The following is a 16,980-nucleotide window of genomic DNA, read 5'->3' on the forward strand; positions in this document are numbered from 1 at the left end:
TCTAAACTAACACCGTAGAGAAAAACAACTCAAAGGCAAATATGTCAGTATTAGTTCTGGATGAATAATGCAAGATATCACATAGAAAGCAGATAAACACATAAAAGTTGCTTCGTTTGAGGACACGTTAACCCACGAGTAATGGGGACTTATTTTTGAACAAGCAGGAATTTGCTCGTTTTATTTTGGGGCTAGTGACTTAGAAAGGCTAAATTGCGTTGAGCTAAGGTCTTCTTGTTGCATCTTCTGTCATCTGTTGATCTGAACTCAATGTTTCTTTGTAGAATGAAAGAGGGGGAAAGAAAATTTGAAAAAGATAGGGGCCGGGCCTTGAAAGGCTGCCTACGTATCTCCCAGGGAGAATTCAGGCCCTACGTAGTTCGAATACAAAAGGGAATTTCATTTTCATTCATTCATTTCTGGTGATTACAAGAAAAATGGAAAACAGATAATAAAGCGTCCTAAAAGATAGATGGTGCCTTCACCAAAGCTTCTTCCTCTGACTGCCGTATTAGCCACGGGGGGTAAACTCATATGTTTCAGGGGCGGTTTCCTCATTCTCTTCTTTCCACCGTCCCTTGACAGGAGGTCTATAGACGATTTCCTCCTCAAGTTCCTCTTCAACAGATTCAGGTCCAGTGCCCTCAGGACCACTGTTGGTGGCCTCTTGGTTGAAAAAAAGGTATTTTCCATGTAGTTTTTGAAGCCTCACAGTTATATCATTGTTGAAGGCATCATGTTTCTTCCGCATAGCAACAGTCTCCTCGTTTATGACAGCATATCTTGCCATCTTAGCCGTTAACTCCGCGTCCAGTGCTGCACTTTTGGCTTGCGCAGCTGCAGTGGCTAATTCTACTTCTATTCTTCTTTCTCCCATCTCTCGAATCTCTTGTTTGAGTTGACGCAGTTTCATCCTTAGACTCTCCTCAGTCATTTTCACTTCGACATTCTTGCCCTTTTCCATCTTAGCAGCAATTTCACCTTTCCTGAGATGATAGAGTAACATTTTAGGCTTTGGTAGTAGGATTTTATTTCTGGCTGAGAAACTCAAGACTCGTGAAATTTTGGTCGGACATTTTAATAGTGACTTGTATTTGCTATTGTAGAGATTTTTGGAAATTTTTTGAAAATAAGTGGGCTAGAAATGTCCTCATTCAAAGCAACGTACCACATAAACAGTTAAAGCACACAAGTAAAAAGACAAATATCGCGTCCTAAACATGCATGTGACCCTTTTGTGCCAAGGGTAGGCGTAGCGAATTGAAGGATGTATATGCCTTTTTAAGCCAATTCATTATCCCCAAAATATTTCATTAATAGCATTCAAAATGTCTGATAAACATAAAATTGGGGAAAAGAGTTCGAAAAATAAATTACAAGACAAAGTACAAATAAAGCAGTCCCTCACAGGGGATGATAACAAACTTCAAGCTCCTCCTGATCCTTCACCAAGTCTGGCTCTCTTGGCGATGCTGACCTCTTCCCACATAGCATATCTGTTCGCCCATAGGTGATCTCTTGCCAACCGAGCCCCTTCTTGATGTCTGAACCTCTCGATCGACTGAATCTGTTGCTCCATGCTATCATCTAGTTCTGACATACATTGCCTGGCTCTTCGTAGCTCCTGCTTCAACTGAGTTATGACATTGGCGTCCTCTGAATGTCGGCGTTGATGGTCCAACTCATTCTTGTCATACTTCTCTTGGAGTCGATGAAGTCGAATTTGATGCTTGGCCCCAACATCTGCAATAATATGGGGAACATTTGGACCAGGCTCGATAGTGTCGGCGAGGCTTTTCTTCAACCATTCCTTGTAATCCCTAGAACATTCAGGACGGAATCTATTTGGTACCGGTTCGCCCAATATCCTTCGAGTCTTCCATGCTCTACATATGTCTTCAGCATAAGAGACTCTTCCATTTTCATGATCGGTTGCAAATTTCTTCATGTTCGCAATTTGGGGAATCTCTTGTTTTCCTCCCAGCTGTCTAAGGACTCGACCGGGAGCATATGGTCTAGTCCCTCTTAACCCGGCAAATATCAAGTAAGGGGTTTTTTCCGCTCGAATCACCATTCGCTTTGTTACTACCAAGCATTGTATCGACCACTGCACATTTTCATCTCTCAAACCCTGAAGTCTCGGGTACCAAAATTCTTGGCCTCCAACCCTGTTGAAATGATTACGTTGCACCCACCAATCGTGACTTTCGAGTCTGTTCGGTCTTTCCAAGGGATCTGGTTCTGTTGGCTCAAGGTGGATTTTGTGATCGATTTCAAGGGTAATTGGAATGATCACCTACCTCTCATTGAGTTGCTTATAACAATAGTTACCACTCTAGCATCTAGATGGCTACTTACGAAGATCTTTATGTGAGAAGATACAGATCTCTTATTGGATGGTTTGAAGTTGGTGAAGCTAGGTTGATATGACCTGATTTAGTTTATCAAGCTATGGAGAAGGTGAAATGGATTCAAGAGAGGTTGAAAACAGTGCAGAGTCATCAGAAATCCTACACTGATGTTAGGAGAATGGAGATAGAGTTTTGAAGTAGATGATTGAGTTTACTTGAAAGTTTCATCCATGGAGGGTGTTATGAGATTTGGTAAGAAGAGGAAGCTTAGTCCCCGGTATATTGGCCTTGCAGAATATCGAAAAGGGTAGGTAATATAGCGTATGAGTTGGAGCTACCACAAAAGTTAGCCGCGGTTCATTCGATATTTCATCTCCATGTTGGAAAAGTGCATGGGAGATCCTTCACTTATCATACCAACTGAAGATATTGGTATCAAGGATAACTTATCTTATGAGGGGATTTCGATTCAGATTCTAGATCGTCAAGTTCGCAAGTTGAGAACAAAAGAGGTTGCATCAGTCAAAGTTCTTTGGAGGAACCAGTTTGTTAAGGAAGCTACTAGGGAAGCTGAGGAAATATGAAGAAGTGATATCCACATCTCTTTGAAATTGGAGAAATTTCAGACCAAGGTGCTAATTCTCTTCTTTGTACTCTTTAATCGAGATTGCATGTTGTATTTGTATTTGCTTATTAGGTGATTGAACTGAATGATTGATAATACACTCTTAGCCTACTGAGAGTAAGCTCATTCGAGGACGAATGTTCCCAAGGGAGAGATATTGTAACACCCCGTAACTAGAAAGAAATTAAAATGAGGAAATAGTCACTTTTGGAAAGTATAAAAAATTCTGGAAAATTTTAAGTGTGTTAAAGTTGAGTTTTTGGTTAACTTCAAACGACCATAACTTCTAGCTTAGGATGAGTTAGGTGTGTTTTCAGATATCGTAGGATAGATCTTGGAATAATCTTTCTAACGCTGCCGAGTTTGCGCGATTCTGAGTCGTATGAGGGAGATATGCCCATTGGAAGTTGGGTTGTTCAATTAAGGAAATGTCCAATCCAGATTTTAGAGGGGCATTATGGTTTTTTCCTTACCCAATTATTTTATTTTGTTTTTGGGTAATTAATTGGGGTCTTAACAGATTTTAGTCAGTTTAAGCTTTTGGAAAAAGAGTTAGGGTTTTGAGAAAAGAGAAAAGAAGAGGAGAAAGGAGGAAAGGACACAAGAATCGTCAAGATTTTCACGAATCGCTTGTGGATTTCGTCAAGGGGTGATCCCTACGAGGTATGTGAGTCTTTCATAGTGTTGGGTTCGTTCACCTACGCATCAAACATGTTTATTTCAGCGAAGTTTATTCTAGAAAGTTGAAAGTTGATGAATCTTGAATGTTCTTGAAATTGACATTTGTTTTTTAGTTAGGTTGAGATTGAGGAGTTCCTTGAGGTTAAGATGTTGTTTCCTTGAGTTGTTTGAGTTAGATTCATGTGTATACATACTGGGTATCTGAATCTAAAGAGAACTTGAGAATAATAGTCGAGTTTAGGTGAATTAGGGCTGAAAAACGAAGAAGGAAATAAAGTCGGACAAGGAATAGGTAGCAGGTCCACGTCGGGAACCTGTTCCTTGTTCCTTAGATTTGACAAAATTGTTTTCGAGTCGCGGAGTGGTCACAGACCATTCTTCCTCAAAAGTTAATTCACGACCTAATATTTTAATTCACCTCCGTGTTGTGGAGTAGTTCCCTAGCAGTGATTTCTTGATCGTTTCTCATGATTAATTATCTAAAATCATTCCTAAACATCATGAGATCTTTCCTATCACAAAACTCAATCCTTGAATCCATAATTCAATTCAAGGATCAGTTAAGAGTCAAGTCAAGAGAAGTTCATAGAGTTTTTCAAAAGTCTTTTACAAACGTTTTAACTTTGTTTTAAGACTTGAGTTCAAGTTAAGTAAAGAGTAAAAAGTAAAGGTTGAAGTTCATTTCTTCAAAAGTATATGGGGACTCTTTATTCCCAAAGGGTTTAAAATGTTTTCACATTTAAACAAGAAAGGAAACTTTGATTTCTAAAGAGCCTTTAAGCTAGTTTTTCAGTAAAGAGTCTTTGAGCTAGTTTTTCAGTAAAGAGCCTTTGAGCTACTTTTCAGTAAAGAGCCTTTGAGCAAGTTTTTCAGTAAAGAGTCTTTGGGCTAGTTTTCAGTTAAAGAGTAAATGCTTTCACATTAAAATCAGAGAGGAAACTTTGATTTCCAAGATAGTCTTTGAGCTATGTTTTTGAGCAATTATCTCAAATCACAGAAAAAAGTATATTTTTTTTAAAATATAATAGTTAGTATCATATTTTGGGAGTAGTATTGAGCACCGATATGGGGGAGAGTTCATATAACTCACAACCCCCATAAACCATGTAGCCACCATGGGTAGAAAATGGTCATACTTTTGAGATGATTCCTTTAGTGCTTTTTAGCATAGACTAGTGGATCCACTTAGTAGTTCAGGTTCTAGACTCATGGCAAGGTATAGGACGACCCTGACAGCGTGAGGCAAAATGTTGTATCATCACGATAACTTTTAAGTGATGGTTGTCGGTTAGAGAAACTCCCACAACAGTATTTTGTATTTTTATATACATCAGAAATATTTGTATTTTCATATACAAACAGAGTTCATATTGTATCTTTGCATACATACAGAGTTATTATTGTATTTATAAATACACAAAGTTGAAAACCATGTTTTAAAGCTTTTCTTTATACTGCATTTATTTATACTGCTTTCTATTGAAATTAGTTGAGTAGAGCCAGGTAAGTTCTTCAGTTCCTTTCAAGCTTATGTCTTGTTTTAGAATTCCCCTCGCATACTCGTACATTCAATGTACTGATGCTAGTTGGCCTGCATCTTATTATGATGCAGACGCAGGTAACCAGGATCAACATCTAGCGCCTCGTTGATCAGGTTGAGCACTTAGAGTTAGTTGGTGAACCTCCTAGCTTTTCGAAGGATCCTTTTATTGCTTTCAGTATTTTTGTTCATTAGGATGTCGTGGGTCTTGTCTCGACGTCCATCTCAGTTGATTAGAGGCTTCATAGACAGAGTTAATGATGTTAGTTCATAAGTCTTTTCTTTTCCTTTGTAGTTAAGTTGAGACTTGAGTTGCCATTTTGGCAAGGAATGTTATTTATTACATTCTCAGTTATTTATTGAGCAGTTTAGTGTACAATTTTTAAAAGTATTTATCTTGAGTAAAGTCTTCCGCTGAGTAAGTAAGCCAAGCCAAGGGTTCGCTTGGGGCTAACAATGGTTCTCGAGTGCCAGTCCCGCCCAGGATGTAGGTTCGGGGCGTGACAAGTGTGATCTTTAAAGTAATTAATATTGAGGGATTTAGACTTAATGTTTTAATAGTTAGACTAAAATTTAAGTGTTGGGCTTCATAAAATAGTATAAATAAAGACTTAAGTTGATTAAAATTTATCAAAATACTCATATTTTATTTATAAATAATTATAAAATTTATATATATAACTTCTCGGTTCGGTTTGGTTATTTTTGCGGTTAATTTTTAGCAAAACCAAAACCAAAACCAAAACCAAATCAAATAGTATCAGTTTTCAAAATTTAAAATCAAACCTAACCAAATCAAACCAAATATTAGTTTTTGTAATCGATTTAGTTCGAATTGTGGTTCGATTTGATTTTATAACCATAACCATGAACCGCCCTAATGGTAATAATAAGAATTCATTTTTATGGATAAGAAGAATATGAAGGAAAGTGGATGTATATAAAAGTGACAAATTAAAGTTTGTTTCTTCAGAAAAGATAATTAAAGAGTGTGCTAATAAATTAATAATAGACACAAAATGGCTATTGGGGAAACATATTCTCTTATCATCACAAAATATATAAGAAGAGAATGAAAAATTCTTAACATCATTAATAAAATTCAGAAATTAGTTAGAAGAGCACGACTTTGAATTATACATTATTTTCGAAAGGCAAACGTAACAGAACAGCAAATAAGTTGACAAGCTTGAATTACATTTTTAATTAAATTCATATCTTCAACTTTCGTTTTTCTAATAAGTAAAAAAGTGTTGTTATTATGAACGGTTGAAACATACCATCTTTCGGGGATCAAACGGAACAAATCTCCGCATATCGTTTACAATCCTCCATATTTTTTGTTTATATGTTTTATTTTGGTTAAGATTAACTTAGCAGTCTATTCTCAATGATTATGGACAAAATTTGATATGTCAAACTGATTTGTAACTTTTTACACATTAATATAAATTTAACGAAATAAAATAAAATAAAATTTAATTACCTTTCACCGTTAGCTACTTATCCTAAATAAGCTCCCAACATCCTCAGCTTTGTCTCATAGAAACATTATTAGCAACAAAAACTGCTTCTCGTGTATAAATAGCTAACTCAGTGGCGGACCATTCGGAGGAGGTATCCCTACAACACATTCGGCGGGAGGCTAACTCAGTGGCGGACCTATTAGCAGATTACGGAAGGACAACAAAGGATCCAACTATGGCTATAAATCAGCTCTACGTTTTTAATGCATCTCCTTCCTTTATATTAAAAACTCTTGAAAGAGATGCTACTGGAACTACATCGCATAGATCAGTTCCTTTTTGTAATGGATAAATCTTATTATTAAATTGTTAAAGAATGACAAAAGTCCCACATCGGTGGTTAATGAGATGTGTGGACTCTTTATAAGGCTTGGGCAATCCTCCTCCCTTTGAACTAGCTTTTGGGGTGTGAGTTAGGCCTAAGACCTAATTTAACATGGTATCAGAGCAGGGCCCGTCTCACTCGATGTTGAGACCCCCAAAATCAAAATTGCCCACGCACCAGATGCTAAGCACTGGGCGTGAGGTGGGGTGTTAAAGAATGACAAAAGTTCCACATCGATGGTTAATGAGATGTGTGGACACCTTATAAGGCTTGGCCAATCCTCTTCCCTTTGAGCTAGCTTTTTGGGTGTGAGTTAGGCCTAAGACCTAATTTAACATAAATAAATAAAATCCTTCCGTTCTTAAGCAAAAACTAAACAGTAAAAACAGAGGGTTAGTAAGGAAAATAATAGCAAGGTAAAATTTGTTCACTGTAGAATAATAATATAATTTAATTATATAAAAAATTATACTTTTTTTCCTCTCAATTTACTGGAAAATATTTTAACTCCATATATAATTTAAGATTTTTTCTAATAAATTTATTGATCTAAAATAAATTAAAAATATTATGCCACTATAAATAATTTTACTAAGAACAAAATAAAAAACAGCATTAAATTATAAATAATTATATAAATTTATCTTAACTTAACTAAAAAGAAAAGAAATATCACATAAATTTATAAAATTTGATAGAGGAAGTATATGGAAGACTTGCCTAATGTTTAAAATAGGAGGAGAAATATGTGAAATGTCAAAAAATATTAGAGGAATTGAGGAGGTGTTTGGCCATGTATCTACTCTTTCTTTTTTTTTTTTTTTTTTTAATTATTGAATTTCTAAAAAAACACATTTAATCATATAATTTTGACATTTCAATTTTAAAGTCAAATTCCAGAATTTTCAATAATTTGAAAAACAACAAAATGTATTTCAGCTTTAAATTACTCATAAAACAAAATAAAAATAACTCAAATTTATATTCATAACCAAATATAACTTCAATTTTCAAATATTATTTTTTCGCTTTTAAATTTCACAATAAATGTGTAATTTAATGGAAGGAAGATTAAAAGGGAAGTTAAAGTAATAATAAAGCAAAGACCCACGTCGGACACCACTATCAAAATGAGTAGCATACAAAGCTTCGCCATTACTGTCCAATTCTTGTCGGAGGTTTATACATCATCTAAGCAACCATAAAAAGCCGTCAAGAAAATTGTATTGTTAGCTAAAGGGTTCAATTGGGTGCATATAGATGTAAAGATCTATGCACAAGCAATCTGGTAAATGGGGTTCTTGAATTTGGGAGAAATACAGGGATCTGTGGTTCTTGAAATGGGATTTTTGGTTTTCTTGGAGAAAAATGCTCTATGGGGAGCTTAAAGGTCTGAAATTTGTTAGGAATAATATAAGGATGAAGCATTTGGTGGGAAGTCCAGGAACTGTGAGTGGGTTGCTGTTGAGATTGGGGCAATGTTTATTAGCAGCTGGATCAATTGGGATTATGGTTTCTGCTTCTGGTTTCTCTAATTACACTGCTTTCTGGTATATATGCCTATCTCTTTATTGGTTTTTTCTTGTGTTCTCAAGCTAATTCCCCTCATTGATTATGAAGTTCTATGTTTCTTTACTCTATACTTGTGCTGCATTATCAGATAAATTCATGAATTTAACAATGTCTATGATAACTAAGGAATGGAAAAGATCGAAACTTGCCTCTGAACTTTGCGAAATGATCCAAATCTTCCCTCCTAATAGCAGGATCAATTTTATCCTTGTTGCCATTAGAAGCAGGGGATTAGTTAGCACTTATTGACTAACATGGGAGAGGCTTTGTGATCCTTTTTTTACAAACGAAAAGGGTCAGATTTGCCGTTGAACTTTGAATAATACTGGTAGTTGTTCCAGCGACAACAACACTGTCTTCTTCATTACTAAAAACCTCCTTTGGATAGGTATCTATCCCTCGAGCTCAATTTAACCACCCTCAAGCTTAAACCAGCCCGAATGGAACTTAAAAAATGATCAAGTGCACCACTAAATTAAGTTCCCATTTTATGGGAACTCAATCAACACAACTCCATCACCAGCCTTCTCAAATCACCAATAGCAATGATAGAGCTCTATATCGACCTCCTAATGCTTAAACAAACCTTACTACACAGTATTCAACTCCTAAATCATTTGCAGTATCATGAAGGTCAAGGTGGATTATGTGGTTGAGGGTGATGGCCTCTTTTTTTTTTGAAAAGTAATAATGGTATATTAAAAGCACTAGGGCAGGGCTGAAGCCGTATATACAGAGGGAATAACCCCCAAGTCATTTTTTGTTTGCTCTTTGTGAGTATGTGGGGGTGAAGTGCTGGTGGAGTAATGATGATTTTCAGTTGATGTTTCTGAGAGTGGAGAGAATCATTTGTTATGGTAATGATTGATTTAGAAGGTTGAGGGAGGGACTTTGGTTGAGAAAAATGAAATTCGGATCATATCACAAAATTCAAGGTCAATCTGGACCATTTTGTATAGTCTTAAGGACAAATTTGAACATTTCTCCTTGTAAATAAGGCCCACGTTTTGGAATGCCTATACCAATCTGATCCATATTTTTGATGGCAAGGATAAACTTAACTTCAATTATTAGCAAAGAGAAATTTGGACCTTTTACTCTTATCATAAAGGAATTATAGAAGAAAAGAGAGGGAAAAGGGGAATCGGGGTAACACTTTAGCTGTTTGTCTTCTGCTCCGCATAGGTTGAAGGATTTGTAACTTATGTCACTTGTTCGAGCCTTGCACCCCGGAGAGTGGCTTCTGGTTGATGATAGTAATAGAGACTATTAGGTTTTGGGGCTCGGGATAATATTTCCCTTGACTGTAACAAGCTAAGCTTGGTGCTTAAGTGGAAAAGGGTGGAGGGAGTTCTCATTCCCCGAGTTTTGAAGGCTTCAGGTGGACCTTAAGGTTTGCTGCAAACTGACTTCTCGGTCATAAGAAAAAACATTTGCTTGTTCACCATCTGCTTTTGAACTTCTGTTTTTAGACTGAGCATGTTAAGTTTGGAACTATTATTACTGTACAATAGTCAACTTTTCATGAAGTAGTTTGGATTGTCGCATTCATTGTTTAGAGAAGAAATCTTAAAACAGAAAGAATTAAATGAACATTCAAATATATAATTATTGTAGCATCTAATTTGTGGTCTAGCTTCTAACTTACGGACTTTTCTGCATACGTGTAATATATCATGTTTCATCTGGAGGACCTATTCTAATTTCCTTTATTTTTCCTGATAAGACGGACCTATCTAATGTAAAACTGCTAGATAAAGAGAGGTGTGGTTATTTAGCTTTGGCATCTTCTCTACATTGAAGTTAAACATGTGAAAGCATGTTCCCGAGGGGCATGTACTTTGGTGAAAAGGGGAGGGTGAAGATGTGGATGTCCCAAGCATTTGAGCAGTACTCGATAAGACGCCTTATATGTAGACCCAGGATTGCTCCCTAACTCTTGATTTACATTGCTCAGACTCAACACATAATGTCTATATGGAGGTCATAAAAAAATATCTATATGGATCATTGGTTAATCCATGACAGTCGGCTGTATGTTTTGTATTCTCTACTCGGCAAGATGCTTGAAGAACAAAGGCTCCCTGGCCTGTTAAGTGTTCTGTTTCTTTCTAATATGCACTTTCCTTGCCTTTTGCTGAAAAGATTGGCGCCTCTTATCTCTAACTAATTTGAACTTGTGATCTGTTTTTCGTTGTTGCTACTTGCTTCTTATATACAATGTACAGTAATTAATTACTTTTTTTTAAAAAAAATAATCTTTCTTTGCATCAATGTATGCCAAAATTTTCAGCGTCCCTCCATTAGCCAGTGGACCTCTTAAAATAGTGTAGAACTGATCCGTTCAGTATACACATCTCGTTGTAATGATTATGCATGTTTTATACAGTGCCTGACATATTCTTGCAGCTATTTGATTGCATCTATGGGTCTTCAAGTATTGTGGAGCTCTGGGCTTGCATGTCTGGACATATATGCTTTAAGGATAAAACGGGACCTTCAAAATCCAGTCTTAGTGAGCCTTTTTGTTGTTGGAGACTGGGTATGTACTTTTGATTTGCTTTCTCTTCTTGCTTATGTGATGTAGTTGTACATGTATAAATGAAACAATATAAGCACTTGTTTGTCTATTCTATCCTTATTCTTGTTTTCTCACTCGTGTTTTGTCTCTTAAATAATTTATATTTTCTTGCTTTCTTTACTTCACAATTTTTACTAAGAATAAATGATTTGATTTCCCTCTCGCTTGAAGCAATGATTGCTCGACTTTCTTTGCTACTTGTCCTTGGTTATTGACAAACTTGTGTGTTTGAAAGTACAATTTTCTTTGCTTTTGAGTAACAACTGATATTCAGTCAGTGTCATTGACTCAATCCAGTTCAGAATGTTTTGGATACTGTAAACTGTTCTTTCCTGCCGTTAAGGCCTGTACAAACACTACGCTTTGATAGACCTCATAAATACCACTGGAAATTCACCTTAACTGTGACAAACAATCTTCTGCCGTTAGTTCTGCTCTATACAGGGCACTAATGTTCCACTGCTCAAATGCTTTTTCCTCCCTGGCTTAAGTTCCCCTTGTTCTACATGATTTGACAACGGAAGCTTGGTCTTACCGTTTGTGCCACTCACTCCTTCAGAAGGAGATCCTCCCTTTATGCCTTCTCTGACTATAATCTTGCCCTATCAACAATATTTTCGAACTTTTTTTTTTTCCTTTTCAGAATGCATATCTATTGTCGCAGGAATCTTAAATCATTGTAACTATGCTGTATCCCCTTGCCATAAATAATGTCTTACATTGCTTGATTTGTCGTACTGTTGAACGCCAGATTATTGTCTTGTCTGAATTTCGACTATATATATTCATGTTCACTGTCTTGGCTTTAATTACAGGTAACTGCAACCTTGTCGCTGGCAGCTGCGTGCTCATCAGCAGGGATTGCTGTTTTATATTCAAAAGATTTAAACTTCTGCAGTACTCCACCTCATCTTCCATGTGGTCGATTTGAGCTCTCTGTGGTGTTGGCATTCTTAACCTGGTTTCTTATCGCCATTTCTTCTCACGTGATGTTTTGGATTCTAGCCGCCCTCTAATGATGTGAGCACGTCTCTCTGCTGAGAATATTGCTACTTATGAAATGGCCGATCACATCTAAATTCTAATTACCACAAACTTGTAATCGTATCTCCCTTACCAGTCCACATGAGTTTCTTCTGCACTGATGGAGTTGCTTGGAGTTTGGCAGTTTTCTGTTGTTGTGCTCATCAAGTTCAATTTTTATTCAAGTGTAAATTGTAACCTCTTTTTTGTACTCTAATCTACTGCAGTTCAATTACATTTTGAAATCAAATTTTGAATATCTAGCTGTTGCTTAACTATGGGGTGCCATTTGAAGTTGTACAAATGCATATAACTTACATGCTTCAGTTGTGCACCTAATGTCGATGTGACTTTTATGAAGTAATCAGAAAATGATAAAATATTTATGATTGCGTTTTGTTAATGACTATTTTTCACTTAATAAGTGGAGAGAGATTAGTGAGGCTTATCGAACTTTATAGGACCGACCACTACATAATTGTCAGTTGAGAAAGTTCGAAGAGCTTCCCTTCTGTCATTACAACAATGAATCTTATCAGTGGACTGAATGACACTTGGCAAAATCCAATTCATATTATCTGGTTATTGTTCTCAAATAATGAAATCTTCCTTTACTAACCTAACTTGTATGTTTTATAGCTTTCAATAATTTCTCATGTTTTGCGTATAACAGTATAATACGAGACTATTGAGAAAACATGGCCCATTAGCTCAGTTGGTTAGAGCGTCGTGCTAATAACGCGAAGGTCGCAGGTTCGAGACCTGCATGGGCCATAATATTTTTTGTATGTGTGTTTTTATTTGATTCTTCTGCTGAATCTGTTTCAATTTCTTTCTTTCTAGATTTAAAAAACTAGCTAGATGAGCAAATTTTACAAATAGTCACATAATTATAGGTTTATTGCATATATTCAAGATTCAATATTATATCATATAAAGATAAATAAAACTAAATAGTCAAATATTCTTCCTAATAGTAATAATTTCTCAAAGACACGTATAGACACTACTCCTATTTTGAAATTAATCACGAGTTCATTCACTAGTTAAAGTCAGAAGTAGAAGCTTCTTGTGTTTCCTCTATTTTTATTTTTTTTGGACTATTATGGTTCATCATTATCTTATAAAAGACATTTTATTGAATCAACAATATGACAAAAATCAAATAAACAGTACTAATTATGACAATATATCCTGCATACATACACAAAATAATGTGACCAAACCAATATATACACCTTCAAATTTTTTCACATAGAAAAGCAAAAGTTTGAGTTGCCTTTGGTTATCCTCAAACAAGAAACCATCAAAGTAAGTAAAAGTCTGAAGTCCCTTTGGTTAATCCTCAAACTTACACCAAACCAACAAACAAAAGAAAATAAAAATACTAGTAGTAGAAAAGAAGAAGCTTATATCACACGTGAAAAATAACAACAATTACGCCTTAATTCCAAACAAGTCTGACGATCCTTTTTGCTGTTGATTTTCGTTTAGCAAAAGTTATTATTTTTTGAACTTTAACTTCAACTTCAAGAGATCATCGATCACTTCATAGCACGGGAAGAAATCCGATGACACCTAGCCGCGGGTGACTGAACTCCACTTGACACTATTCTTTTGGTGACAGTACTCGCAGAAGGTGACGATGATGAAGTTGTCGAAAACATAGTATCAACATGACCAAAAATTTGTAAATCGGACGTTTCATAACGTCCTGAATCACCTGGAAGTTTCATATAAGAAGTCGAAGGAGATTCAGACATCCATGTTCCCCTTCCATTTTTGTACTCTACTATTGCTTTGTAAACAAATGGTATCAGCCCCTCCATTTTTTTTAAAATTTTTTTTTGCAAAGTTTAGAAGAAACTTTTTTTTTGAGTGATGGAGGAGACTTTTTGGAAAGGGGAATATATATAGTAAGGTGTGATTTATTGGATAGGATAGTCTTAGCTGTAAATACTAAGGAAAATATAATTTAAAGAATCTTTTAAGCAAAAAACTTCCACACGTGAAAGCTACATTTAAACTACATCACTTTTACATTTCACCAAATTTCAATTTATAATTATTTCTCTTGATCTGACTTTTAACATATTTTTAGTTATTAAAATATTTTAGTTTGGTAGGTATTTTCATTTAAAATCCATTGATCAGTGGATGATCCTAAATAAACTATGGGATTGTGCATTTTATAATGCTTTAATTAGTATCCATGGTTTTTCCATGATACTACTATAGATATATTAAGTAATATATATTGTGTGGTAGTTAGGCTTTTCTGGCTTAAATTAATTTATATTATGGTTCATCTGAAGTATGTAATTTTGACTTAGATTTTATATGGGTATATATTAAAAATCTACTTGATAAGTACAAATATTTATTCTGGCTTAATTTATATAATTTTTGAGAGTTAATTTTTTTTATAAGATCTATATATCATTTTAAATAAAATCTGCATATTAGAAAACTACATATATTTATATATATTTAATAATTAATAATTTAAAATATTTCAAAAAACATATAAAAAAATCTGTTTTACTCTTGAAATTGAAACAACACTACAACAATTGTGATGGAAGGCGTAATATCGAACGTATGGTAAATTAATTTTGAACTAAAAAAATCATAATGTTCAAATCCTAAATCCGATATGATTGTTAAGTATTGTTTTATAATATATCGTACTATATTGTATTGTGTTGTATTATATCGTATTTTATTGTTTTAATGAATATGACGTTTGAATAGATTGTATTGTTTTCCGTAGTTACATAATATCACACATCTACAATTTGAATATTAAATCTACAAGAAACTTATGCTACGAAAACAAGGTTATTATAGAAAAAGATAGAGCAAAGGATAAAATTAAGATTATTATATAATAGTAAAGATAAAATAAGAAAAACATATTAAAGCAACGACGCATACACACCAAATCAATTATTACACAAAATAATTTTTTTATCATTATCTAATAATAAATTTAAACGATATAATATAATAAAATTTAAATAACATTAATTAAAATAAAAATTATATTTATACTAACATTGATACAATACAATGGATAACAATTAACAACCATCCAAACAATGTGCTGCTAGATAATGGATATATATATGAGGTTAGCAGTATATATGCGGCAGATGACTATGTCAATATATAATACTACTATTTTAGTGGTTAGTTAATATGTAGTTTTTCATTATTTGGTGACTATACCATATCTTTTTTTAATTAAGATATGGTGATTCTTCATTCTCCTAGAAGCTTTAAAAAAAATCAAAAGTGATGTTGCATTTGCTATTAACAGAACTATATACAGCTTTTCCAGTAAAATAATTATTTTTCTTTTTTCTCATTTTATTCCCATCTAAGATTGGCTAACTATGCTCCAATAACATCAGAAGCACCAAAAGTGGAATAAAAAAGACAAATTAAATTTAATAAAATAGTACTAACTTTTGCTAATGGTTATACATGTGTGGATGGATACATATTGATTCTTCTGCTTTAGCCTACCTGATTTGTTTGGTTTCATAATTTCTTTAAGAAATTATTAAAATCTTGACAAAAAAGACCGGAGATAAAAGTTATAAAAATATGTTGTTGTTTTTTTCCATTTGGGTGTGCCTTGAACAGCTGGCCTGAAAAGTTCAGCTTGCCAATACATAAATAAGGCAAGAGCAAAAGCTTAAATGTAAGTTAAACCAACTTCTTATTAATCTAATTACTAAGTGCAGATATTTCGTAAAATTAATTGAGGTAGGTAAAAGTTGATTATATGATAGTTATATAAATAAAAATTATAAAATTTATTTTGCTTACATATTTTCCCTTTTAATTTGTATAAAAACAATATTTTCGTCTTTTTGGAAATTTTTAAATATTTGCATCCCATTTTTTTTTACCCGATATAACGTAACTTGTTGTGACTCAATTGATGAATCTTTCATTATCTCTTAATTAAAAAGATAATAATGATACTTTTCATATCTTTGATATATAAGTAGCCCTTTCTTTATTTTAAAGAAAAAAGTATAGAAAAATACAAACATTAGTCATATAAAAGATTTATCCTGCATTTGATATGAAGAAGGAGATAAAACTTACGTCGATAAATCCTATAATATTTTTTCATATCACAATTGAAATATTCTCATTGAAACTTTCTGTTAAATTTTTAATGTGTTTATTTTATGATTATCCATCAATGTTGATCTATGAGTACTTGCTTTAGTGAAATCAAATTCTTTGTGCGATAACTTGAAGGTTTTTACATCATAAAGATAAAGAAAGATGGAAAAGTGTCTAGACGTAATTTCGATTTTTGATACAACAACTTATCATACCATAATGATTTGTTTTTGGTTATGGTGGAAAATTTAGAATTTGTTAGAATTTTTATTTTCGATACGTTTGAATTAGGAGTTTTTTTTTCAAGTGAAACACCTATATCCTCTTTTCAACTTGAGAGAATCTTACCTTTCATCATATTATTTAGAATTTGTCTTTAATATATTTATATATTTATTATTAGTACTGCGACATTTTAGGGCAAAGGACATAAATCACATACTTTAAAGCCAAAATGACCATTTGTCCCTTATAAGTTTAAAAATGACTGAAATTCCTCAAAAATTTAAAACACAGATACAATAATTCAGCACTGATACATTAAATATATGGCACGGATACATTATTAATTAAAGGTTGGATATTTTTTTGTTGCGCTTTTAATGGAAAA

The 16,980-nt window shown here is 33.9% G+C and overlaps 2 protein-coding genes and 1 non-coding gene across 3 annotated transcripts; 2 read left to right on the forward strand and 1 right to left on the reverse strand.

Moving 5' to 3' along the window:
- The first annotated feature begins 8,242 nt into the window (after positions 1-8,242).
- On the forward strand, positions 8,243-12,263 carry LOC125827428 (CASP-like protein 5B2). The gene is made up of 3 exons (XM_049506740.1): positions 8,243-8,598; positions 11,030-11,162; positions 12,017-12,263. Exons 1-3 carry the CDS (start codon positions 8,417-8,419, stop codon positions 12,215-12,217), a joined length of 516 nt encoding a protein of 171 aa, XP_049362697.1. The 5' UTR covers positions 8,243-8,416; the 3' UTR covers positions 12,218-12,263.
- A 661-nt stretch (positions 12,264-12,924) lies between these two features.
- TRNAI-AAU (transfer RNA isoleucine (anticodon AAU)) lies at positions 12,925-12,998 on the forward strand. Its single transcript has one exon. It is a non-coding gene; the product is annotated as a tRNA-Ile (tRNA).
- A 538-nt stretch (positions 12,999-13,536) lies between these two features.
- On the reverse strand, positions 13,537-14,064 carry LOC125827422 (uncharacterized). The gene has a single exon (XM_049506736.1). The coding sequence runs from the start codon at positions 14,051-14,053 to the stop codon at positions 13,769-13,771; it is 285 nt and encodes a 94-aa protein (XP_049362693.1). The 5' UTR covers positions 14,054-14,064; the 3' UTR covers positions 13,537-13,768.
- Between the last annotated feature and the right edge of the window lie 2,916 nt (positions 14,065-16,980).

The sequence above is a fragment of the Solanum verrucosum genome, unplaced genomic scaffold, assembly GCF_900185275.1.
Source record: "Solanum verrucosum unplaced genomic scaffold, falcon-dt-bn FXZP01000138.1, whole genome shotgun sequence".
NCBI lineage: Eukaryota > Viridiplantae > Streptophyta > Magnoliopsida > Solanales > Solanaceae > Solanum > Solanum verrucosum.